The 27,527-nt window shown below is 37.1% G+C and overlaps 2 protein-coding genes across 10 annotated transcripts in view; both read left to right on the top strand.

Moving 5' to 3' along the window:
* hspg2 (heparan sulfate proteoglycan 2) overlaps positions 1 to 14,415 on the top strand; it is a 179,653-nt gene extending 165,238 nt beyond the window's left edge. For 6 of the 9 annotated variants that reach the window (XM_055223337.1, XM_055223338.1, XM_055223339.1 and 3 more), the window contains 19 exons: positions 196 to 312; positions 1,200 to 1,217; positions 3,120 to 3,204; positions 3,864 to 4,008; positions 4,626 to 4,728; positions 4,813 to 4,922; positions 5,064 to 5,172; positions 5,383 to 5,481; positions 5,711 to 5,932; positions 6,482 to 6,726; positions 6,889 to 7,060; positions 7,230 to 7,352; positions 7,593 to 7,637; positions 9,735 to 9,810; positions 10,123 to 10,201; positions 11,485 to 11,555; positions 11,678 to 11,761; positions 12,426 to 12,529; positions 13,722 to 14,415. In XM_055223337.1, the coding sequence (XP_055079312.1) occupies positions 196 to 312; positions 1,200 to 1,217; positions 3,120 to 3,204; positions 3,864 to 4,008; positions 4,626 to 4,728; positions 4,813 to 4,922; positions 5,064 to 5,172; positions 5,383 to 5,481; positions 5,711 to 5,932; positions 6,482 to 6,726; positions 6,889 to 7,060; positions 7,230 to 7,352; positions 7,593 to 7,637; positions 9,735 to 9,810; positions 10,123 to 10,201; positions 11,485 to 11,555; positions 11,678 to 11,761; positions 12,426 to 12,529; positions 13,722 to 13,897 (2,183 nt within the window). In that variant the 3' untranslated portion in view covers positions 13,898 to 14,415. The remainder of the gene's footprint in view (positions 1 to 195; positions 313 to 1,199; positions 1,218 to 3,119; positions 3,205 to 3,863; positions 4,009 to 4,625; positions 4,729 to 4,812; positions 4,923 to 5,063; positions 5,173 to 5,382; positions 5,482 to 5,710; positions 5,933 to 6,481; positions 6,727 to 6,888; positions 7,061 to 7,229; positions 7,353 to 7,592; positions 7,638 to 9,734; positions 9,811 to 10,122; positions 10,202 to 11,484; positions 11,556 to 11,677; positions 11,762 to 12,425; positions 12,530 to 13,721) is intronic. The other 3 variants (XM_055223335.1, XM_055223342.1, XM_055223336.1) reach the window with 2 other exon arrangements.
* Positions 14,416 to 19,321: 4,906 nt separating this feature from the next.
* On the top strand, positions 19,322 to 27,527 carry tmem269 (transmembrane protein 269). Its single transcript, XM_033970097.2, has 7 exons — positions 19,322 to 19,397; positions 19,699 to 19,750; positions 22,953 to 23,097; positions 23,710 to 23,807; positions 25,670 to 25,813; positions 26,618 to 26,818; positions 27,083 to 27,527. The coding sequence occupies exons 2-7, from the start codon at positions 19,726 to 19,728 to the stop codon at positions 27,190 to 27,192; spliced, it is 723 nt and encodes a 240-aa protein (XP_033825988.2). The 5' UTR covers positions 19,322 to 19,397; positions 19,699 to 19,725; the 3' UTR covers positions 27,193 to 27,527.

Here is a 27,527-nt window from a genome sequence, read left to right as displayed (position 1 = left end):
GTTTGTCCACTAATCCGGAAGCTGATGGTGTGAATCCCGCTCTTGACATAAACGTCATTGGTATAGAGGTCAGATCCACTGGCCCACAGGTTGGCGCTGTGATCCCATATTATTTGACTTAATCTTGACTAAACTTAAAATTCACTCGTAACCTCTTTGTTAAATGTATGCTAATTGCTTTGACTATCATTTCAGAGAGAGTGATGCCGTACTTTGCCCAGGAGCCTGTGTCGTACCTCACCCTGCCGACCATCAAAAATGCTTACAAGTCATTTAGCATCAAGATCAACTTCAGACCCGACAATGTGGACGGTAAGCGGCGGTTCATTGGATGCACTTTACTTCACAGCACATTATAACACCATGGTAATAGAATGGGAATAACATGGTAAATGGGAATTATTATCAGTGATGGAATTCTGCTACTTATGTAAAAGTATAGATGCCAGAGCAAAGAAATACTCACGTAAAAGTAAAAGTATCACATGAAAAAAATCAACTTAAGTAAAAGTATTAAAGTACCCCTATATAAAAATATACTTTAAGAGTAAAAAGTTAAAGTATTTCGTGCAGATTTTGACATTTAATAAAGCCTCAAATGATAAAGATTTGTGCTGAAATTTGATCAATAGAAACAGTTGAATTTATTGTTTTTTTTCTAGCTGTTTTTATTCATATAATTTTGTTTGCTCATGTGCTAAAAATAAACCCTCAGCCTTTTCAGGAGGTCTCAAACTATAATGAATGAGTCCTGTTCAGAAATGTAGCGGAGTAGAAAGTACAGGTACCTGCTCTCAGATGTAGTGAAAGTAAAGTAAAGTAAAAGTAAAAAGTATCCACTTTAAAATGCACGCAATTTCAAAATTCATGTGCAAACTGTTAAGTAATTCACATAAAATTACTGACTTGCAAGGATGAGAATTAGTTAGTTAGTTTCATGTTAAAAAAAATAAAAAATAAAATAAAATCATGGTACACTTAAATAAAATAGTCTCTGTGAATCTTTATCATTTAATTATAACTATTACACTTTTTGTTACCACGCTTTTCCCATTCTATTACTGTGGTATCAGCTGGTAAATGAAGTGCTACCGTTTAATTTCAGTGCAATAACTTGTGTTTTTATATGATTATTTGCTTGATGCTGTTCATATTGATGCCTAAACGTGTTCTCTCTTCCTCACTCGTGTGGTGGGAAGGTCTCATATTGTACGCTGGTGAGTCTTAGTCGGTTTGAGAAATAAAATCTCAAAGTTTAAATGTGCAGTTGTGCTGATTGGCTGCAATAGACTTGTCCATCCTGCAGAGGGCACACAGCTGATTTTAGGGCATTGGAAATCAGAAATGCCCAATGATTCTGTAGGAATATTTTGTTTATGTTTATCCACACTGCAAATATCTGGGAGTATCTGTATTAATTTAAGGGGACTTGAATTTGAAATTTTATACTTGATTTTAGCAGTTTCGAATGGTTTTATTTAGTTTATTTAGTTTACAGCCGACATTAGCTGACTGGATTTGTTTTGTTTGGCCAATTAATCTCTGTTAAAACATAATATTAGGTTAAAGTAAAACAACTTGATTCAAAAATATTAGATCTTGCATTGAGTAAGTGTACTATGTAATATTTCTGGTGAAGCATCCACCTGCTTGTCTCCATGTAGATGTTTCTTTCTTTTTGGTTTAAAATGTTCCACATTACGGCATTAAATATATTTAACTACCATTTATTTCATTACTTGTGTTTTATTGCAAAAAATAAACTTGAGAAATATTCTTGCTGGGAGTAGGGTCACCATTCCACAGTTCTGACCTGTATTTTGGCTTGGTGGTTTCACTTGTTTGCCTCCATGGGGATAGATCAGTTAAGTTAATGCCATAATGTGGAACAATTGAGGCAATGCAATAATATCTCCATGGAAACTAGACAGTGGTATACCCTTCACCAGAAAATGTACATCTTTAAGTAAAAATACACACACACAGGAAGTTAATTGTGCTTTATAAGACTAAAATAAGATAAGATTAATATGTTGTCAGAATGGTCTTAAAACCATGTTACACTATTTTTGATCTATGTTATAACGTTGTTTCCTCATCACAAACCTGGAGTTGTGTTTTGTTTCATTTACACATGTTTAACTCACAAATCCTGCATATTTTGTCTCTCAAAAAGAAAATGCTGGAATTCAGTCCTGGAATTGCCAATCTATTTACCAGGCTGTACTGGCAAAACTTCCACAGTATCTCACCCCCCAGATTCAATTCAATTCTCATCATTATCATACAAGGTCTCACAATAGACTGACCTTGGCACTACCACAACTCTACACAGAGCTTGGGAAAACTGCTTTTAGATTTTATGCCCCTCATTTATGGAAGACTCTCATAAACCAACTCAATTCCCTTGTAATTCCCTTTTGTGAATTTAAACACACTATATCTGTCAGCTTTTCAGACCATTGAACAAAAGGCAAAACGTAGGTGTTAACTTGAAAACAGACAGACTAATAATAAAGTGTTATTCAAACATGCGTGAATGAAACAAAACACAGCTCCAAGTATGTTTTTGATGAAGTAAAAACATTCGAACATGACTAAAAGCTCACAGAGTCAATTTTGTGTAACATAGGACCTTTTAATCAAAACTCAAATCAAGGTAAAATTTTGAATTCAAGTCATCTAAACTAGTATGGGTATCCTGATTTTTGCTGTATAACTGAGGCAGTATCCGATCAGGCATAAACAACATTTTAAAATCAGCTTTGTGTTTGCACCTTTTATTCAGGCTGGTTTCATTTAATTTTGAGTTATTATGTTAAAGTGTAAATCTGCATGATTGCAAAGCCTTACGTGTCCCTGGCATGTGGACAAAGTATAGAGAAGCCATGTATCTCTACTGTGAACTCAGCTTTGGTTGGCTTTAATCCTGCTCACCATAGCATGCTGCTTACCATAAGCTTTTGAACAGGTTTATTGTGTGTTAAAATATTAAAAGCCCATCCTAACTAGTTTCATTTTCATTGACAAGCATTACAAAGGCTGAATAAATGCATTGCTTTGTGAGTGATTCATAAAGATAGATTGCATTTGTGTTAATACATGTTTGTTTGGTGCAGGTATGATTATGTACAACGGACAGAAGCGGACCACCGGAGCAGACTTTGTTTCTCTTGGTCTTGTGGGAGGTCGACTGGAATTCAGGTCAAACTTTAAGATAACAAACGCACAAATAAAACCTAATATATATTTTATTTCCCTACTTCTGTTACCACTACTACACTTTTAAACACATATACACTTTTAAACTATACAATTCAGCTATTATGTTATTTCTTCATCAAATACACACTGTACCTGAAGTAGTCTCTCATTTTCACTGTTTACATCTTGGACACCTTGGTTGGTCTTCAGTTTCAAAGTCAATAAATTAGCGTGTGTGCAGCTAGGTTTGGCTCTTTTAGTTATTTCCCATTGTTGCCAGCAGAGGGCGCAGACACCAATTCAAGTGTTTGCACCATCATCTCAAAAAAAGGCTTTTCATTTCATTTTGTATAGCTCACAATAGCAATTGCCATGCAGGACTTCACAAAATTGTTGATTTAGCCTACAGAAAACAAGCAAATGGATAACTTTGATTGATAAATGGTCCCAGAGCGCCCCCTGTCCTTAGACCCTCCTTTTCTGCAAGGACTAAACCAGGATGAACAGACGGTAGATGTGTCCAGATGAGTCCAGGATGCATCCATTTGCACACAGAATTGTTATAAAACAGGAAACACAAATACAAAAGCCATCAAAAAAATCAGAATACACTTATAGAATTATTATGTCTTTTTTAAATATTGTTTTTGTCATTTCAGGTTTGATGTCGGCTCTGGCATGGCCACTATCCGCGATCCAAACCCCATAAAACTGGGTGAGTTTCACACAGTGGAGTTTTCCCGTAACCTGACTCTGGGTTACATCAGTGTGGATGGAGGAGAGCCCATCAACGGCACCTCACAGGTCAGTCATCACTAAGTCCTTACATATTATATATACTATTCTTATACTTCAATGTCTCTAGTGGTAGTTTTGGTACTTGTTCTGATTCTGGTATTTTTTAAGGGCTCATATTACGCTTTTTTATGATCTATGTTATAATGTTTCCTCGTCAAAAACAGACCTGGAGTTGTGTTTTGTTTCATTCAGGCATGTCTTTGATGAGGAAACAACATTATAACTAGGCTCTCATAAGAAGATAGGACTTAACAACCTAATAAATAAACGAATAAAATGTGTCTTTCTAAGCACCACCAGGTCTAGACTGAGTATGGACTAAAGCAGGTCTAAAACAACCTCAAACCAGGACTAATTCACAGCTAGACCGGGTGCCAGCAGGGTCAAAACTATAATGCAAGTCAAAAGCATAAATAAAAGTGTGTCTATTTAAAATGAATAAAATCAGAACATAAGAAGGCATGCACAGTACCTCAGTTTGTTTATAGCTGGGTTTATCACTAACATAACCTCACAATCTCCTATATAAATGCAGTATTTAATATAGTTTGAACAGGCAAAATTACAATTTTCTACAATTTGACAAGCTCAAATACAATATAATGAGTTACTTTTCTCTTTAGGGTAAATTCCAAGGCCTGGATCTGAATGAAGAGCTGTATTTGGGTGGTTACCCCAACTATACCATGCTCTCCAAGACCGCCGGTATCAAGACTGGCTTTGTTGGTATGTGCCCTATTTTTTACACCAACATGCAGTAACTGTCCATAGATTAAGTAAATAATTGTTGATTTTGTTGTCGCTTTTCAGGCTGTGTCCGACAGCTGATCATCCAGGGAGAGGAGGTCATCTTTAAAGATCTGGACCGCAGCTCCACTGGGGTCTCCAACTGCCCCACCTGCAAAGACCACCCATGTCAGGTCAGTCCTGCCATATTGCGTATATGTAGGGTTATGCTAAACTGATGTGAAACCTAAAGTAAACAGTAAGTAAATTAATGTTTTATCATGTAATCAAGCTTCTGTGATAAAGTGAGGCTGAGGTTTAACCCGTCTTCACAGAATGGAGGCAGATGTGAGGATTCAGAGACCAGCCTCTACAAGTGCAGCTGTGCCCGAGGCTTCACCGGCAGCAACTGTCAGCACCACTCCTCCCTGCACTGCCACACAGGTACAGTACAAGGGGAACAAATAGATGTAATGTAACTATGGTTCTATGAATATGAATCCTAGATCACTGCTAGAGGGTAATCTCCTCTTCAAGGTTTCACGGGGAACATTCGGTTCTCTGGGAAAGCACAAGTTACAAAATATAAAATTGTGACCACTTAACTTTTAGCTTCAAATACTTCATGATATACCGGTACATTTTTATTATCAGAGGCCTGTGGACCAGATGCGACCTGTATCAACCGTCCAAATGGATTGGGTTATGACTGCCGCTGTCATCTGGGCAAGTTTGGAGACAAATGCATGGGCGGTGAGTACAGAGAAGTATTGCAATATTACAGAACAAAATAATAATAATATCATCCCTGGGAAGCAAAGTTGTTGTTATTTTTGCTTGAATATATGTCGTCATTGCACAATAACCAAAGGTAGTCCTGACCAAGCTCCTGCCCCAGTGGATTGAAACATGGGTCAAATGCAGAGAGAAACATTTCTTAACAATCATACCACATTCATTCTTTCTCCTTGTGCTTTATCAGGAGAGCTAGTGACCACTCCTCTGTTTGATGGGAAGACTTCGTTCATCTCATATCCTCCTCTGACAAATATTCATGACGACCTGCTGGTGGAGCTGGAGTTCAAACCTCAGAGCGCTCAAGGCCTCATGTTCTTCTCCGGAGGAAAGAAGATGAAGGTGGAGGACTTTGTCTCCATCTCTATGGTGAACGGACACGTGGAGTTCAGATATGAGCTGGGCACAGGTGAGAGAGCTTTTGTATTGTACTTTTATTGACTGGACTGAGGTGTGTGGTCTTAAAGGTGTAGTGTGTAATTTTCTGGAGGTGTCATTCTATGGAAATAGTGGAAATGTCCTGAAGTATGATTTAAATTTTGTGAGATCCATATGTTTTATGCCATACTGTGGAAGATTATTGCCAAAGGTACAACATTTCCATGGAGACGAGCAGGAAGAGTCTCCCTCTAGGCCAAATAAGAGTCATGTTTGTTTAGATGCAAGCCCGTACACAATGACGAATCATATTTTTTAAGTTTTAAGAGCCCATTTTTTCTTTCAAAAGTTGCATACTGTAAGGTAAATTAACTCATCTGATACAGTTGTGATATTTGTACTCACATGTGATAAATTGCTTAAATTTTTGGATCCTAGTATATTCATTTAAATAAAAAAACTATGAAGATATAGAGTTCAAGTACCGGTGTTTGTTCTGAATATAATATAACTACTTTCAGCTTTTTGCCGTGTCTCCATTCTTGAATCTTATTGTTTTTATTTATTTATATATTTCCAGGTCAGGCCGTCTTACTGAGCCCTGAGCCGGTTTCTCTGGGTCAGTGGCACAGAGTGGTGGCAGAGCGCGTGAGGAAGGAGGGGTACCTCCAGGTAGACCAGGGCCCAGTGGAGAGGCTCTCATCTCCGGGTAAAGCCCAGGGTCTCAACATCCACACGCCCATGTTCCTCGGAGGAGTCCCTAACATGGAGATCCTGCCCAAACCCGCCAATATCAGCCACATGTTTGAGGGATGCATAGGAGAGGTCAGTGTTTTTTGGCCATATTCAGTAAAAAGTTGCATAAACTAAATAAACACGCTATGGAGCACACAATATACACAAATTCTAGTTGTTTTAACTATGTAGAGACTTTTCTGTACGATGCTCATTCATACAGAGGTGTAATTTTACTCTTTGTCTTTGTAGGTGCTCATCAATAACAAGACGGTGGACTTGTCGTACAGCTTCACTGAGAGCAATGCCATCAATAAGTGTGTGGACAACAGCCCCTGTGACCGGCGGCCATGTTTGAATGGTGGAGACTGCATGTCCAACGCAGAGTATGAGTACCAGTGCCTCTGCAAAGATGGATTTGAGGGTAAGTGCTCTAGGAATTAACTAAGATTACATTGTACTGAGTTGTGTGATTATTCAATTCACAGTACATAATTTGAAACATGTTTGTAAAGATTTAAACATAAGAGCATAACTAGAGCTGGCCCTGTAATGTAATGTACTGTTTGTAAATATGACCTTTTCCCTCTCAGGTGAGCGCTGTGAGGTGGTGAAGGACGTGTGCCAGAGGGACGCTCAGTGTCTCAACGGGGGCAGTTGTGTGCAGGGGCAGTGTGTGTGCAGCCCTGGACACTCTGGTCCCACCTGTGCTCACAGTAAGTCATCTACAAACTATCTCTATGTCAAAGTTCCACTTCTGTTTCATTCTGTGACCTGCTTATCCACTGCAAACACACCAGCGGTTTATCACAGCAGTCGATCAGAGGCTGAATTGAGTCCATATGGTTCACATTCCCCTCTGTCAGACAGCCGACCCCCAGCGCTGCAGTGCATTCTGAGACAATTTAGCATGTCTTATTAAAGTGTACCCCCCTCATGCTCTATACTGCACACAGGCTCCCCCGAGGCCCTCTGGAGTTTGGAAGGTAGCGGCTCCAATGGTACAGTATCTGTGGTATATTCAGTATCTGTGGTATATTCTGCACCTGACTAACAGCGCCCCCTCATGAGCTGGAGGGGACCATGTCTTTGGCTTAACACGCTCCAATAAACTGCAAACAACTGTTCTCCACTGAGGCTCCTGGCCCCGGATCAGGTTTGGAGAAAGAGGAACTCTGCATTTATGTAAAGTACATACAGAGCTCATTATGCAGCCTGAATATGGACATATGCACATATGGACCCACTTTGTAACATAAATGTAGAATTCCTTTTGTTTCCAAACCCAGTACAGCTTATTTAAGACACTTTCTGTACTCACAGAAATAAAATGTTATTGACAACTCCTTTTCCAAACAAACAAACTGCCCGGGCTGCACTATATTAGATATCACTAAATGATCATTATGGGGCTCAACAGTCCCGCCCACTTCGAAGTTGACGTCGGTTCCAGAGGTAAATTTTCCATTCATTTTTTGCATAGACTTTTCAAATTCAAATACATATAAGTAATGACTAATATCCATATTACAGATGTTGTGAGTCCAAAAAGCTCATTTTAAACCCAAGATTCAGCTTGCTTTAATGACTTAGAGATTTATAAAGTTTCATAATCAGATTTTAAATAAAATTGTAGATCTTGTGGCCATTAGTTATCACGTACCTGATTGACCCTGAGCAAGGTTTCAAACTTTTTATTTTTATTTTTTGGAAAGTTTATGGGAAAAATAAACTGAAATTTACTTCCAGAACCACGGGAAGGTGATCCCGGTTGAGCTCTATTGCATCATTCAGCATTATTACAAGAAACCAATTGCAATGATTCAATATTATTTGATATAGTTTGCATATTATATTTCTGACAATATGTTGAACAACAACATATTAAAGTGTCATTTTGATTAAGATTGTTTTATGTTTCTAAATCCTAATTCAACTATTAGGAAAAACTGGTTAAAACAAGTAATGTTAAGTTACTTTGAGTAAAAATAACTATTGGAACTTTGTTAAAATGACATATTTCTAAATTACATAAGTTATGTTTCCGATATTGTGCAGCCCTGCAAACTTCCCCCATAAATATCTTTGTTTTTCCTGTAAAACAAAGTCCAAACTCAGAATAATCCGATGGTGATAAAATATGCTGATACTAACACCTAAATTTAAAGTGAAAAAATGTGTGAGGTACAATGTGTTATTACTGTGTCTGCATGGAGACACAGAACTGGTGAGTTTTCTGATTGCTTTATTCTATTCTCAGCTGAATTTGTGAGAAGGATTGCTGAAATTATGCCTGATCTTTTCGTGACATTTTTATAAATTTTAATGTTTATGTGAACAGTGTGTTGTTAAGACACTGCATATTATAACTATAAGCCCACAATTGTTAAAGATAAAATGATATTCCATTGCTTGCCATATTGTGGAACCTGTGAGACAGTTCTGATTTGGGGCTTTACAAAAATAGTTTTACCACTAGATGGCGTCCTATCTTTAAGAAATTGGTAAAACTAAGCAGATATAATGTATTTGTTACTATAGATTTGCCTGCTGCAGTGCATTATGGGGCCTGATTTGTATTTTGTAATGTGATATTTTTGATAATTTGTTTGGATGGTGCATTTTGATTCTGCATTGTGAAGACACTGGCTGGATATAAGTCTACAAGTTAAAGATGATTATTTTTAAACCCAATAAACTGCTGTAGATCAGGGGTTTCAAACTGAAATCCAACAATTTTCAACAAGTAATATATAAGGAGACAATATAAATATGAAACAATAGTACCGCAAAAACAAAAAAAACATGGCAATAGTGTTTTAAAAAATACATATTTTGCAAGAATACTTAAGAAATACATTTTACTTGCAGCAAATAACACAGCAATTCAAATTATAGTATTTGTACAATTATTTTGATATCAACATTGCTGCTCAAATGTGTATTGTGTTGATAGCAGAAAGAAGTTTGAGACCCCTGCTTTTGAATCTGATTGCTTTTACTCATGATTCCTCTACACTTTTGCCTCTAGATGGCGATACAACAACAAAAATTGAAAACGATAGAGACAGTTAATCCTGACATTTGTAACTTTCTAGATTCACCCTATCAGTATGCGGCTCACTTTGACAACGACGGATACATCGCTCTTCCAAAAGCTGTCTTCCCACGAAGGTAAAAATCAACTCTTTGTCACATAATTTTCATTTTTCAATTCTTTAAAAGTGGACTGTGTAACTTTTCGGGTGAATGGTCCATCACCAGCCTGTCTATCTAGCATTTATTTCATTATGTGTGTATGTATTGCTTAAAAATACCTTCAAAATAAAGAATAGAGAATCCATAGACCTGATCTGTAACTTGGTCTTGTTTCGTGATCGGCTTGTGTCTATAGAGATAGATATGCTTAATGCAATAGAATAAAAAAAATCCCCTTGCTGAAAAGTTACACAATGTATCTTTAATTTAATATTCTTTGTATTTCAGTGCACCAGACTCTCCAGAGACAATTGAACTCGATATCAACACCAGTTCATCTGAAGGTCTAATTCTATGGCAAGGCGTGGTAAGTCCTTGGTTCTTCTTCAACTTTCTTACGACCTTTTTATTCACATATGCTGCCTGTGTCCACCAACTCCATGTAACCAAAACATTAATGTCCATATATTAATAAATGCATTTTGTTCATTCACTAATTCTGTTTTTACGCATGCGGACTGTGAGTATTTTTATTTTTTTTTTACATCACTAAAGCAATGCATGTTCCTCTAACCCTCGTCCATGTCCTCAGGAGACCTCAGGCTCACGCAACCTGAGGAAAGTGCATGCTAATAAGAAGGTATTCACTATATTGTTTTCTGCCATTATTTTGTATTCAAATTCTGCATTCATGTGTTTTTAAACCATATCGATATCAATCCTCACATGCTTGTATGTTAACATTGCTCTGAGCACGAAGGCTTGTCTTGTCATTATCTTGTATTTACCCTTCATTTTGTTAATTCACAACCAATGAATTTATAATGTGTGATTGAATGTGTTTTGACAATACTGTGAGGAAATATGCCTGATAATTAAAGGTCCTATATTATGCAAAATTGTAGCTATGTTAGAATGTTGTTTCTTCATCAACAACATACCCGGAGAGTTGTGTTTTGTTTCATTCACACGTGTTTGAGTAATCCTTTATTATAAGTCTACGTCTCCAAAAATCAAAACACTCTGTTCCACTTTGTGATGTCATGAAGCAGTAGTTTTCAAGCTCCTTTTACCTTTTGTTTAGTAGACATTAACAATTCCAGGGCTGAAATCATCCATATGATTCTAGTGAAGGTGTATGGAGTTTAAAAACACAGTGGAGCACTTCCTGTATCACCACATGACATCACAAGGTAGAACAGAGTGTTTTCTTTTTGAGAGAAGAACTCAATGTGGCTAAATGTGCAGGATTTGTGTGTTAAACATGTGTTAATGAAACAAAACACAACTCCAGGCCTGTTTGTGATGAGGAAACAACATTATAACATAGATCAGAAAATAGCGTAATATGGGTCCTTTAAAGAAAATGTAAAAATGCATAAAAATGAATAGTACAAATGTGAAATTATGAACTCCTAGTCCTGTCAAAAAGTAAATCAAAGCCAAAGCAGATATAATAGTATCGTAGATTTCACTATTTAAGTCAGCATAAAGTATTTGGTTACAAGTACTAAGCTTTTTAAGTGTATAATTTTGCAGAATTAGTTCTAGTACTTGGAAATTAATGCAAATTCAGGCCCATTAGTAACAAACAATAAGTAGTGATAGTGACGCACACTTTGGCTGGACACTGATTGATTTGATTGACAGGAACACGGAGAACACGGCAAAGGCAAAGACTTCATCAGCCTGGGACTACACAACGGACACCTCGTTTTCAGGTAAAGTCATATACACTGATATATATTACTACTGCTATGACAATTTCTACTACTACTGCGACTACTACTACTACAACTACTACTCCCATTACTACTCCTGACAGACATGTTTTGTATTGTAGTTACCAGCTGGGCAGTGGGGAGGCACAGCTCAGGTCTCGGAGGCCTATTAATGACGGACAGTGGCACAAAGTTACAGCAGTCAGGTAATGTCAACTGCGGTGATATTATTTATTTAAATATCACTAGTTTTTATTCATTTGTTTCGTGCATGTTTTCTCACCTAGTAGATCTTACACAAAACTATTTTCTGTACACCTTAATATTGGTATCACATACTAGATTCACTTGGTAAAATTTAAACAGCCCAAATTGCTAGTATGCTATTTTCTGATCTATGTTATAATGTTGTTTCCTCATCACAAACAGACAAAGTCGTGTTTTGTTTTATTCACACAAGTTTAACACGTAAACCCCGTATATACGAGCTGAGTTCTTCTCTCAGAAAAAAACTCTGTTCCAGCTTCACTAGAATCATTTGGATGATTTCAGACTTGGAATAGACAGTCTCTAAAGAACTAAATAAAACATAGCTCTTAACCTGAACTACCACTTCATGACATCACAGGGTGGAACAGAGCATTTTGAGCTTTGGAGATGTGGACAGACTAATAATGTGTTATTACTCAAACATGTGTGAATGAAACAAAACACAACTCCAAGTATGTTTTTCAGGAGGTAACAGCATTATAACATGGCTTAAAGCTCACAAGAGTACATTTTGTGCGATATACAACTTTTAAAGTAAAGTAAAATAAACCTTCTCACTGAAATCCAAGGTATATTTGAGAAATGTTTTTGTTGTTGCAGAACTGGGAAGGACGGTTACATCCAGATTGATGGAGAGCCAGCGCTTCATGGACAGTCCAAAGGCAAAAGCCTGATGGTCAACACTAAAGGCAGCATATACTTAGGTCAGTGTACTGTTGGTTCTATTTGAATTAAAATTAGATGTAAGCCTCTCACGATCATTATTATATGGACTTATTGTTAAATAGATGATAGCTGGGACAGTATATTTTGGGGCTCAGTAAATATTGTGTTTGCGAGAGTGGGGAGGTTTTTTGTAAGATTCGAGATGCAGAGAGTTGATTGAGTAACTTCTATGACTATTTAATGGTTCATTTTGCTATATGTGTTTGCACCTCACAATGCCTTTTAATGATCATGTATTTTAAAGTATTTTAAAATGTTTACAGGGATTATCCTGCTTTATTTATCCTAGTTTCAATATTATCATTTATCGTGATATTTCTCTATAGCAATATATCGTACTAAAACAAGGACTAAATCATAGACTAAAACCAGGACTAAACAACGAACTAACCCAGGATTAAAACCAAGACTAAACCAGGACTAAACCAGGATTAAACCAGGACTAAACCAGGACTAAACCAGGATTAAACCGGAACTAACCCAGGATTAAAACCAGGACTAAACCAGGACTAAACCAGGACTAAACCAGGACTAAACCAGGACTAAACCAGGATTTACTTTAAACTGTTTATTTATCCTCAGATTTAGGGAAGTCCTGGTTGGAATATTTAACTCTTCCTTGAAATAAAACTAAATATTTTAAAAATGCATTAGTTGGTGTCTCACATACATATATTGTAATTATTATAAAAACTAGTATTTCTTATGGTAATAATGGTAATAGTTTGTGTAGAATTTTGAAAAAAAAAAAAGTGTAACAAAAAATTAAACACACTTGTTTTTGCTACTGAACTGTGTCTATGGTGTTTTAATAGTGTTATCTACTGTTGCTAGTCATTTTTGGAAACTTTAGTATAAAGTAGGTAGATTTTATGTTGCCTTCAGTGGCCTCTGCATTTTCCAGTAGTTGGTGACATCACAAAAGACTGTCCTGCTTACAGATTACTGTTTGTAATCGCAAACATCTGGCTGCAGGGGTGGGGTTTGAAGTGAGGATACTTGTTAGACCAATCACACTGTTTCTTATACTCCCAGACCCTGCTCCTCCTCCCCCTCAGTCTTTTCTTTAGTCCTCCAAGTTTAGCAGCTCTATTTGAAATGTGGTTGTGGGTGGAGTTGAGATGTTTAGCCCCACTTTGATCACTCACCTTTTCTGTTTTCTGTCACCAGGTGGCGCTCCAGACATGTCCAAACTCACAGGTGGTAAGTTCTCCACCGGGATAAGCGGCTGTGTGAGGAACCTGTCCATGCTAAATGCTAAACCTGGACAAAACCCAGCGCAATCCATAGACCTCCAAACCCACGCAGCCCATGGAGTCAACGTACGACCCTGCTCCTTATCATAGACCTGGAGGAACTACTAGTACTACTACTACTACAACACACTACTACTTGGTGCTTTGCTGCTGCCAAAAAATCAAAATAACAGGATATTTCTTTCCATGTGCAGCGAAAAACCAAAAGAGAGGAGAGATTTTTGAGATTTTAAACTACTCTTGTACTCACAATGAAGGACATTTAACACAGGAGATGAGTTTACATACTTCCAGCAGTTTTAGTTTTAGAGTCAAAACTAATAGGGCTTTTGCATTTGGGTCAGATCCTATGGAGAGACAAGTTTTTTACAGCACTGAATTTTTATTTATACATATGATTATATAAATAGATATAATATTTGTGGGGAAAACATGCAAACTAACCATAATGTCTTCAGCTTTTTCCTATAGAGTTGATTCTGGGTTGTAATACTGTACTATGTGTTCAAGCTTGTTGATAAACTGCAAAATTAACTGATTGTCGACTACAATAGTTAAGATCACGTGAATTCAAAATATTAATCTGTATTTGAGCAATTAAATAAATCTTAATTCATATGTAAAAAGATTATGTGTAGACATTTCAAGTTTAAATTTTGGTCGTTATGTAAGTGCATTTTTACTCCTCTGGTTAAAGTTAAAAGTCTAAAATTTTACTCTCAGATAGACACGGGATATGATATAAGTGTTTTTTTTCTCTTTTTGCATTTTTTTAAGTAAATATATTCAAGGGTTTGATAAACAAGTCAGAAATGCCAAATTATGTCAGCTAATAGATGCACAGTAAGTGAATTAATACAGATCTTTATTATTGTGAATTCAAGTCATTTTAACTTGTAGATGTTTTGTTTTATAGCAGTAGGGGCCTAATTCACTTGAACACATTTAGGCCTTTATCTTCACTTTGGGTGCGAGCATGCTTAAAAATCACTGTTTATAGAGAAGCGGAACTGGTCACAGCTTAACTTTACAATTCATCTACAGATTTTTTTTTTTTTTTTTTTTTTTTGTATATTGTGCTCATTCACCTTATCTATGTATTGTTATTTTTCATTTTGTGATTATGGTGCTAACCTAAGAATATCTGATTCATGGAGTATTGTTTGATAATCTTGAAATGTGCGTTATTGATTGAGTAGATCTCAGTTAGATTTTATGGTGTCCTAAAAGTAATGAGAATTGTTCAGTAATTCCATAGAAAGTGGCATGTTTATAAAATCATAGAGGGGCTAGGAGCATGCTGTTGTGGTTCATATCTCTGTAATTACTGGGACTATCCACATTAAACACAGGCACAAAGTTTAAAGGCACATTGTGTAACTTTTGTCTCTATAGTGGTGTCATTGCTTGTGATGCTGGCATGCCAAGTTACAGGTCAAGCCCTCTCACAAGAGTTAATATTTTAGCAAGGAAAAGGTATTTTAGCAATAAGACCCTGTTATTACATAAATGCAAGATAAATTAAGTTTAATCCCGGTTTAGACCTTGATCTAGACTTGGTTTGGACCTGTTGTAATGCTGGTTTAATCCTGGTCGAGTTCATGTTTAAAATAGATCCTCAATCTGAATTATTGATAACTGATCTTATATCTTATTGATAATGACACATTGTGACACCTTGGTAGATACTGAATGTTTTATGATTTTTATCTATGTTACAAACAACTTTTACATTTTACATTTTTGAGACTTGTACGTCAAGATTCTGTGTACACAACCCATGTCCTTCTCTGACATTTTGTTAAAAGTTTACTATGTAACTTTTCTCGAGGAAGATCTGCCTGTCTCCATAGAGATTGTATTGCTTCACCTGGAATGTTTGAACTCACAGTATTCAACTTGTCTATCTCCATGGATACCTGCAGGTTACGCCCGCAGGCCAAGTTACAGGTCAGATCTGTGGAGACAAGGTAATCATGAAGATTTACTAAGGATTATTGCCGTAATACGCAACATCCCAGGCAAAGCTATTGTCAATCTCCATGGAGACAAGCATTTAGCGGACAAAGTTACACAGTGAACCTTTAAGTCGCTGTGACCAGTGCTTCCTCTTATAAAAGCATGCTTGCCTAAAACTATCTGAAATAGCACACTTTTGGTTATCTTCTTCTTCCATATCAAATCTTAACTTGCGTTTTTAAAATTGAGCACTAAACTTTCACTTAGAGTTGCTACGTTTTTATTTATTTTATGTTTTTAATTTCTTTATTTTTGTTTTAGTGCTTGATTTAGAGTAAAAATACCTGCTTTTGGTTACTATGTACTGCCTCCCCTTCTTAAAAATACTATCTTTTCAAAACCCGGGTCATCAACACTACTTAGTAACTGGTCTTATTCAACCAAGTCTTAGCTCAAAATGACTTTTCATGTGGAAGGAGGCCATCTTGTGACTGTAAATATAAAAATAATAGAGCAAAGGTGAAACATGTTTGATTCTATACTTGCTGTAATTGCTCTAGAATTCTTTGGGTAACTGCCACTGTTACAAGGTTGATTACTGTTTGTCAACTCTAGGTGGCACTCTGATGGTTGAAATATTCCCTTCTGGAAAATACATGTAACATAATCCATTGTTTAAGGATGACATGACTGTAAAATTCCCCCGCTTTTCATGTTTCTTAAAATAAAATCAAAATTCATGTGCTATTTGTAACTCTTGGTTTGTCATTAATCAGTATTTAATTTATTTTTTAAGTTCTGATCTAAGCAATAAAACCCTGATAAGAGGTTTATAGAATAAGACAGACATTAAAATTACAATACAAACAAATCAAAACATAAATAATCATCATAGTGCAGAATAAAAACATTTCGGTCATATTCACAGCTAAACAAAACTGTTTTGAGCCTGGATTTAAACATTGTCGAAGTAGAGGCCTGTCTCACATCTTCAGGAAGACTGTTCCAGGTTTTAGTTGCATAAAACTGAAACTCTGATTCCCCATGTTTAGTCCTGACTCTGGGCACCAGCAGGAGGCCGGTCCCTGAAATCCTCAGAGTGCGAGATGGTTCATGTGGCACTGACATCTGGGAGATGTTCTTTGGTGCTGGTCCATGGAGAGACTTGTTCACAAGCAGAGCTGCTTTAAAGTCTATTTTCTGAGCCATAGGAGCAAGTGCAGAGACCTGAGCACAGGACACATGTGTGAAGTACTTCCTGGTTCTAGTCAGGACCTGAGCAGCAGCGTTCTGGATGTACTGCAGTAGTTTTACTACTCATTTGGAGAGGCCAGTGAACAGCCCTGTACAGTAGTCTAACGTACTGGTCATAAACACTCTCCAAGTCTGGTTTTGACAGTATATTTTTGCAATATTTTTAGATAGAAAAAAAACTGCAGATGTTACTGATTTTAAAATAAAAAGCTGCTGACTCACAATTTTGATATTTCTATATAGGTCCAAGAGTGCTGTATAAGACCGAACAATCATAACACGCAGTCAAAATGTAATGGGACATAGACAGAATAGTGGTACTGACTTTACTCTTTATATTAATTCAAACATTTATGAAATATTTATTCCCATACTTCCCATTAATTTTGCATGACTATATTTAAGTAATCTTCTAAAACAGAATTTTAAAACCACAGGACTATTTTTCTACTGTAAAGATGCACTATAACAGTGAAAGGACATGACCTGCTTGTCTCTTACTGAACTGTTATTGCTTACCCTGAAATTTTCCACTGTATTGCAGGTCAGTACAAGTCTATGAAATGGTGGGTACACTCACCGTGAATATGTTTTTCATAGTTCTTGGTAATACTCCAAAAGGTCCTTGCATAATAAGAGACTTCCAATACAACTCTTACACAAAAATGAAATTCAAACTTGAATTTGTTTGAATTTGCTTCACTGAGCAGACCAAGCACGAGGAGTACCATGGTTATTTCCACAGGATGAGAACAGGCAGAACTCTATAAATCTCAAATGCAAATATGAACTATCAGCCTAAAAAACTGGCACACATTTTGATATTTAGAATACTATTCTATTGGCTTTGTGTGTAACAGAGGCACTCCAGTCCCACATCCGGTATACACAGTAATGTAAAATGTAGGAATTGTAGCTTCTAGTAAAATTACTTTTTACTTTATGTTGGAATACAAAATTTATTTAAAACACATAGAATAGAACTAAGGTATTTTATTTCTATTTTGCACAAAGTTATTCAAAATATGTACCGCAGAAAGAATAAAGCATTAATATACACAATTCAAACAAATACAAAAACAAAAAGACTGCAGATAAAATACTTTTAGTCATATGCAGTGCTCTTTGATCCCCCTGGTTTTGACTTATGTTTATCTAATCTATGGTATATAAATAATAATATATGTATAGTAAAAGCCACTTCTTCAGTTCTGGTCAGATCATAGGTGGACACTGCCTTATATCTGTCTGAAGGAGCTAACTACTACTACAAAAATGGATTTTCTTTCCTAACAAAAATAACTTCTTTAACTCTCCTCTCAAACCACTTATTTTCTCTGGCTAAAATCTAAACCTCACTATCTTCGAAGGAGTGGTTAGTGTCTTTGTGATGGAGATGTACAGGAGACTGGGGTCCCGAGGAGCTCTCTCAAGGGTGTCAGTACATTCTGCTAAGAGACAGATTTTTACAATGGAACACACCTGGACGACTGAGGGATTACACACACATTAATATACAATTTAATGTAATGTACAAATCAATACTGGAAAGTAATGAAAATACATATTCAGAATAATCATTTTGAGTATTTGTATTCCGGTACAGCTACTCTTTCATTTGGTAGTTTTCAGAATACAATTACTTTTTTAAAATTAGAGGAAAATATAGCAGTATCTGATCACACAATTTAGGCTTCCAACTGCAGTGAAAAGTGATAGGAAATTCTTAACAAACGGTGACACAAATATAAAGCTGTTTTATAACTATGTCACATTTTTACACTATTATTTATCTCTGCATGGAAGTGGTCTAAGTATCCAAAATACATGATTGAATGTATCAGAACATGTTACAAAATACATTTTAATTCAGGAATCCAGTATTTTGTAGGTAAATACATTTTCAAAGTACACTTCCCATCAGTGGTAGAAATATTTGTATATCATATAAAGGGATGTATAATTTATAACATTGAGGACACAAAATAACTTAATGTTCCCAGTAGCAGTTTGATCCATTTATTCCACAAAAGATTTACTCTGGATTGTACGTTTAACCTTGGGTGAATCAAGAGGCAGGAACATTCGAGGACAGAAAAAAAAAACAAAAAACACCACATGGGGGCGTCACTTCCGCTGGAATATTCTGGTGGCTGTATCCTCGCGCGCCTTATAAGAACGCACGCGGAGCATCAACAGGTTAACGCCGCTCTGGACCTGTCACCACTGCACTATTTAGCATCAACTTGGCCACAAAAACACTGATATTTCCCTGACAGTTACAATAAGATACGGCGTTTACGTGCTGATTTGGACATTTCATCACCTTAAACATCAATAAACAGATTTTTTTTTTTTTTTGACGCACTTTTTGCAGGTAAGAATATTGTATTTTGGGACATATATGAGTAAAATGTGCACTTTTAGGCTTGAGATGCTAGTTTGCGCGGATGGATATGGCGTAGATGACACTTGACGCACACGGACTAGCTGTTAAATTACATTATATATTTAAAATGCGCTGACATTTACAACAATATCAATGTTTTGGTGATGTCTTAATGATTGGTCCACTCCTGTAAGCCTGTATATTGTAGGTTAGTTGTTCATTTACCTAGCTGCAATTTCCTAAGTGTTTTTATAATGAAAAAAGTTCCGTATTGTTTGTAAACTTGCAGTTGTTGCCGCTGCTGTTGAGAGACACCATGATCCTGCTCACTCCCTCCAATGGTAGGACTGTGTTTATCACTCTCCTCTACTGTAAACAAGTGTATACAAGTATATAGAGGCCTACAAGGTGAATGGGTCAAATAAATAGGCCCAAATATGCCAAATGTATGATGTTATAATGCATTAATATATGTGTAATGTTATGGACATACAGCAGGAGCAACACATGAGGTAGTTTCCATGTTATTATTAGTTTATCCATGGTTATCACAGCGATGGAGAATTATCACTGTTGCCATAGTAATTACCCATTCAAAACTAAATATCTGTTTGAATTTTCATAATCACTTATATGGCAAAACTCAAAGATGCTTCACACAATTCAAGACAGTTAAGATGTGGCTGTTTCCTACAATTGGTCAAACTTCCTGGTAAACCTGGTAAAACAGTACTAGGTGTACTTGGAAGGATCAAATTGTAAAACTATAAAAACACAAAATATTCCAGGCATTACAATAAAGTATGAGCCACAATAACAAATAATAATAGTAATAATAATAATAATAATAATAATAATAATAATAATAATAATAATAACAATACAATATATATAATAATAATAATAATAATACATAATAATAATAATAATAATAATAATAATAATAATACAATTTATAATGATACTAATAATAATAATAATAATAATAAAATAAAGGTCTTTATTTCAGAAATCACATGTCAAAAAGAACTCATAGTAACACATTTGTGATTAAAATCAGTGAAGACAGTGATGCCTGATGTAATAATTCACTTTGGTTACTTTAGCTGAAGTCTAAAAATGTTTTGTTTGTCATTAACTCTATCATTGTTACCAGGTAACTAAGCAGAGCTCTTACATAATGGTGTGCTTCCCATCATGCTTTGCACGAATTGGGCAGTAGTCCAGACACTGAGACCTGCTTTTAACTGACTTTTGTGTCGCATCTGGCTTTACCCTTTTGGTCGGCGTGTTACGTTTTATTTTTGGCAGACTGTCTGACTCTAAAGTTGTTTCTGGAATATAAGCATGCTCAGATACGAAAGGTTTTCCACTGTCAGTGTGGTGTCATTCACTGGGGGATATTGTTTGATAATACTGGTGCAGGTTAAAGATTTACTGTTTTCTGATGCGGGTCTGTAATGGAAACAGATCATTAGTCATATCAGATCCTGTATGCATGTTACAATGCTACTGATTTGTACTGATACTGATGCGCTCACATCTGTATCTGACCTTGGCCTTTCCCTGAGTAAATGTCCAGTCTCAGACCTACTACTACTACTACTACTACTACTACTACTACTACTACCATTCAATTGTACTACAAGAACTTCCACAACAGGTCCATCACCTTCTTGCCTCCATGGAGATGTTAGCGTTGCTTTACATAGTATGACAATATCCCTATCTAGATATTACTACATTATAGCTGTTTTTATTCCTCAAAATGACCTTGAAAGGCATGTATCCTTGACCTGGTTGTGTTGCCAGCTTGTTTAAGATAGATAAGTTTAATGCCATGTTGTGGACCATTCCTGGCAAATCAATAACATATCCATGGAGACAAGCAGATGATGGATACTCGCAAGTTACATATTGCAGCTTTAAAGCTCTGGATGTGATGTTGCTCTGCTCACCTGCTTTTCTCTTTCAGATGAACTCTTGAACTCACTTGGTTTTGTAGTCACAGGAAAATCCGCATTAAAATGGATTTATATAATCATATTTTTGTTGTTTATTTTAAAACATTGCTATTCATTGTTTGTTCTGCTGGACAATGCTATGACTTGAGACAGAATAATGCAGTCAAATTGAGCAGGCAGAAAACAAGGATTTCTTTGTCGGTTTGATTGAAATCTTGCTCTGGCTTTGGAGCAGAGGCTGATGTAGCTGCGTCAGACCAGCAGACAGTTGGCCTTTATCACTGCTGGTTTGGATAGCTAAAACGGCACTGATGAAGTTAGGTTTACATGCAAAACTTTGTCATAAATGAATCAAATTAGAACAATGTGCAGTAACTCGTTAGTTTATTGCCCACATATCAATGGTTAACTATAGTAGCAGGCATACTACTACTTACTATGAATGTTAGCTTGACCATTATCTGCATTAAAAGTGCTTCATAAACACTGCGTACCTAATACCTGAACAGTCACTAAATAATACAAGAGAGGCTGGAGATCTCCACACAGATGACCCTGCCCCGCCGACCTACACCCACCTGTCCCTGATCATTTTCACTAGACTTTGAAGACTTTTAATCACAAATAGATTTCATTTCTAGTTTGAAATGTTTGTGTTGTCTCTGCTGTAATAGTTAATGTGTGTTTGGTTAAGATTAGGCACAAATCTATAATGGTTAAGTTTAGGAAAAAGGTTTGGGCTTGTCTTTAGTGTAAAATGATGTAAACATAACACTGAAAAAAAGCAGTCAGGAAATCAGACTTTGGTGGTCTTTTGGCATGGCTGCTGTTTGTTTATATTTAGACACCTGTGGATGGAGGTGAGTCATGTGAGGGTGCTCCTGGTCGAGGTGTGTGGGTTGGCTCCTCTCGGTGGAGGTCTGCAACCAGATCCCTCTTAAATAACATTGCAATAACAAATTACTTAGCTATTACATTGTCCCTAAACTGAAGCGTTCCCCAGTTTGCCAAATGACAACCACTGCACGATTACACTGAAAGTGATCAACTATTTAAACATTCAAATGCTGCTGCTTTGTCTCAGAGCATGGGTCTGAGTGAATTGACTTATTGATCTCGCGTCTAGTGTGTGTCATACAGTTGGTCCTAGTGCCGCTCCAGTGTGATTGACCCTTGACTCATTTACATGTGCCACGTGTAGATTTTGTACCATGTATGTTATGGTTGCACGCTGTTCTTCTGCATGAAGTAAGATCCATGAACACAAATAGCAAATGAGGCTTTTTAGACAACTAAAATGTCTTTAATAATGTGTTCAGTACTAATTTGATAACAGAAACAACTGTGGTAAGTTATAGCACTATTTGCTATAGGAAGAGAATGCAACATCTGCACACAACATAAAGTTTGTTTGTTATTAAATGTACGTACAGTGCTAAATGTTGTTGCTCTTGTCATGACCTGCCAGCAACCACAGATAGAAAGTAACCATTGGGCTAATTCTGGCATATTTACATTATACGTTCATTAACATACATTCTGTGTATGAATGCACTAACACCTTTTACTTGCTCCTCAGGTCTGTTTCAGTGCAAGAATAAGCTGCTTGTGAGTGACCGCGCTGGGCTGCACTTTAAAGAGTTTGCCCGGAAGAATGCGGCCAACGCCCTGTCTGTGGCCAACCTGGTGATGGGCCTGACCTCCATCCTCAGCAGCCTCAACGGGTCAGTCCATCTCTGCAGCAGATTAGAGCTGTCAGAGAAATTATATTGAAACGGCCTTTTTCATGGTTGCAGTTTGAAAAATCTCAAGGACTGCTACTATTTAAGGGAAGACATAAAGATAGAATAGATTTCTCTTGAACTAATTCAAATAATTCAAAGTCCCGGTCACATGTGTATGAAGAAGCGAGGCCTAACAGTTCTGCAGTTTTCAACACAAAGTCAATGGCCCTGTTTATATTATTAATCTGCTTTAGATCAACATTATAGTTTACAATTAACACAATGTACCATAATGACTTGTGTATGTTAAAGTTTAAATTTACATTTTAAAGGCATAATATACACTGTTTCAGTGATCTAATGGTTTCCTTTGCATACAATTAAATATTATTGCTCATTTGATTATTGAGTATTAGTTTTGTAGGTAATGTTCTTTCATTTGTCTTCTCTCAGATGTTAATGCTCCTTGACATGTTTAACATCTGCACTGAGCTGAGCTGAATCTTGATATTTTAAAGTAACTTGCAAATCTTTCCACATTTCAGAGAATTGGAAAGTTAGATATTTTTTTCTCACAATCAAATAGCCAAACTTTCCCTGTGTTTTTCCAAGGCACCATCACGCGGCGTGTTGGCTGGTTCTGATTGGCTACATGTTGGATTTGGCTGATGGAGCAGTTGCCCGGCAACTGGACGCCTGCTCGGCTCTGGGTGAGTGCTCTGCGGTGGTCAGGACGACAACAGGCTTTTGTGTTGACTTTTTTGTTTTAACCACGCACAGCTGTGAACAAAACCCTCACAAGAAAAGCATTTTATTTGAGTTCTAAAAGTCGGGTTAGTAGATCCAAAGCCAGGAGTGTCCAAACCTTTTTCAACAGGGGCTGACTTGGAACATTAAAGATGCACTATGTTAGTTTTCTGGTCCACCACCTGTTTGTCTCTGTTCTGTTAAATCACAGAGTGCTGTCTTTAACAGTGTTTGACAGAGCTAAGCAGTAAGATGTCTTGTTAGCCTGTTAGCCTTCTCTAAAGCTAAATGTTAAAATGATTTGTTTTCTTCAGCTAATGCTACATCAGTAATTACTTAATCAGCAGTTTTAGGACTTTCTTGCGGAGCTTTGCTCTTATAATATGGACAACTAACTAATGAAATTTAGTCAAAGAGCTCAAATGTTTCAGATAAAATGACAAATCAGCTGATTTTCGTCAGCAGGTGATATCAGGTGGGGAAGTCAGGAATTGTATTTCCGACTTGTGTATTTTTCAACTCGGAAAACCATTTTCCCAAAGTTCCCGAGGACCACATGAACGCAGCATTATACAATATATGTCTATGGGCATTCTCACGTTTTTATTACATGAATTTTTTTAAGATCATGTGCGGCATTCCAGGCAAAGCAATATCTCCATGAGGACAAGCAGTGGATCATCAATCAGAAAAGTTACATTTTAAATGATGATAATTTTTGATTTTTGAAAATAAACCGTGATGTGAGCAGGTTGACATTTTGGTGGATGCCTTAAATAGTGCACAGGTGCTCGACAAAACCCCATGGCTGCACATTTCAGTTGCTTTGTTTTTCTGCATGACTTTGCAGGTAGATGTTGTTGTGCCCCATGTATTTTGTCACATGAACAATCGCATTCTGATTAAGCACCTCATTCCACAGGATCACACTTCAATTGTCCATGTGATCCCTGGCCTTTGGTCCTCTGCATGTCTGAAATTGCTAAAATTGTTGACCCTGAGTGGTGGAATTTGCCTGGTTCATTTGGCCTGAGTCACCTCATCCTCATCAGTGAAAACAGGCGCTGTGCTGAGGGCATAAAGCCACCACAGCAGTGAATGTGTTTATGAGATCACTGCACAAGCTCGCAACTCACACCACCCGACTGCAGTGGCCAAGAACTGTACTCAAGAGGGTTGTACATATAAAAATTATAAACTGTCATAATAGCAAAAGGAAAAATTAATTCTGTCAACTGGACAAAAAGTTTCTAAGTGAAGACGTTTTTCTGCTCATCCAGTAAAACTCATCCCTTTAAAACTTTTTGTCCAGAATTGAATTTTTCTTTTGCTATGAATCATATCAGACTCAATAAATGCAAAAAAAATTTGGTAGAAAGCTGTCTGTAATCCTTCAATACTCCAGGGAGGTTTCATCACAAAATGTTGAATTCTATCAACTACTGCCCTAAGGTGTGAACTGTCAGCTGTCACTTTGACTCAGGTGACAGTTCACACCTTACAGCAGTTCAATGGATTTAACTAATAATAGCGACTCTGTTATGTCAACGACTAGGGTGTGTATCAGTGTAGTTAGCTCCTCCCTTCAGACAGATATAAGCAGTGACTTAACAGAACTCTGTCAGAACTCAAGAAGCTACTTAGATGAGTGACAGAACGTATTCACTCACTTAAAAAAGTAAAAACGTACAAAATAACTTGCATTACGTTTTCTCCATACAAAACATTAAGAAGACATCACTAAAGTCTGGCTACTGGTGTAATATTAACACTAATGTTTTGCTTGTAAACAGAATTGTCTTATTTATTTGTTTTTCTTTTCCAGGAGCAAAGCTGGATGACTTTGCGGACTTCACCACCTTCGGCATCGCCACATCTTTACTCCTCAGGACCCCTGACCTCCTGGACAACCTCCTGTGCATGTGCTACGTTTTGTCCGTGTTCGCCCGCCTCTGCTTCTTCTCCAGTGGTACGTTTAAAATTACATTGACATTAGAGTTTAGATCAGGCCTTCGATGTCCATGTACTTGATCTGGACTGGGGCAGCTGTCAGTCATTTGAGGAGAGTTTAAGCCACAGAGGAGGGGCTGATCAGGCGGCTCACTACAGCAAGGAAAATTCAGGCTTGGGGAGAGAATCAATAGTGTAATCTAGATAGTCATTTTAACTAATTGGACTGTGTAAAAACCTGTAACAATAAAATATGATTTTTTTTTCCTCAGTGACTCTAGTGGAAATGGTAAATTGTCACATTTTTACATAGTGCTTCATACCTTCAAGGCACTGAAAGCACATTACATCAAGGAGCCACTCACCCATTCACACACATTCATACTCATAGGTGAGTTAAGTGTCTTGCCCAAGGACACATTGACAGCATTCCTCTGTGGGTCAGTGGATATGACCTCATAACTAATGATGTTTATGTCGAGAGCGAGACTCATTGTGTCCTTAGGCAAGAAATTTCCACACTATATGAGTGTTAGTGATGGTCGGAGGGGTCATTGGCAGAGATTGTTAGCCTGGAGTGAAAATACTGTAAAGAGTTTTGAGTGTCCAAAAATGCATTATTATTATTATTATTCTATTTAGTAGTAGTAGTAGTAGTAGTAGTAATAGTAATAGTATGGAAACAGGGCTACAAAATGCATTTATTGTTAGTTATCCCACTTACTATGCCATACTACTTACTTTTTCCACATTATTTCTATCTTAATACTGTGATGTAAAGTAAAATGTGACCTACATACATACATTTCTTCTTTCCCTGTAGGAATCCCGTTCATGTACCGGGGTCTTCCGTGTATCTACCCGTCTGCGATCGTGGCCAGTGCGTCTCTGCTCTCCGGTGGAAACATGGCGCTGCTCCGAGTGATCGCGGTGCCCATGATCCTGTTCATGATCAGTCAAACCTTCTACCCACACGACCGCGTACTGGAGTCTCAGGCCTGGAAGAAGGCCGTCTATGCAGGAGGTACACACATTTATTATTCTGTCTGCATATACACTGCAGTAGTAGTAGTAGTAGTAGTAGTAAGTAGTAGTAGTAATTAGGCCTGGCACAATAACACATTTTGGAGTGCGATATATTGCTGCCTATGATTATACTTTGTGCACATGTTAATATTTGTGAGAAGTTTGTGACATTTTGAGTAAAGTTGTTCTCTGACGATGGCAAAAGGCTAATTCAAACGCTGATATAGACACACAAACTAAAATGAAGACTTGACTTCTGCAGGAGTGGTGATGGTGTTCTGCTCCTCGTTTCCTCCGGCCTGTGTGTACTACCTCCTCTGGTCCGTCTCCTACATCCTGTTCCCCACCTCCCTCTGGAGCTCCAAAGTGTGAGGAGCACCACCTGTGAGGAGCACCACCTGTGAGGAGCACTGCCACTGTAAAGAACTGACCATGAACTGAGCCTCTGCTGCCCCCTACTGTCACACGCTCACTTCCTTCATAATATACTCTCTACACCAGTGCATTAGAAAACAGGGAGTGAATGAAGCGTTTGTCTTCTGTGGTTGGTTTTATTTATAGTTGAATTTTGGCACAGTAACCACAGCTGGATGCCATAACACATGTTGTGAAAGGAAGAAGACTTTATGTTTAGATATTTATTATATTACAAATCATTAATATTGTTATGTAGAAATTATTATAGTTTCAGAGCAGCATATGGACCA

Source organism: Periophthalmus magnuspinnatus, chromosome 7 (genome assembly GCF_009829125.3).
Source record: "Periophthalmus magnuspinnatus isolate fPerMag1 chromosome 7, fPerMag1.2.pri, whole genome shotgun sequence".
NCBI lineage: Eukaryota > Metazoa > Chordata > Actinopteri > Gobiiformes > Gobiidae > Periophthalmus > Periophthalmus magnuspinnatus.
Note: the sequence above shows the minus strand (reverse complement) of the source record. Positions and strands in the feature narration are given on the sequence as shown.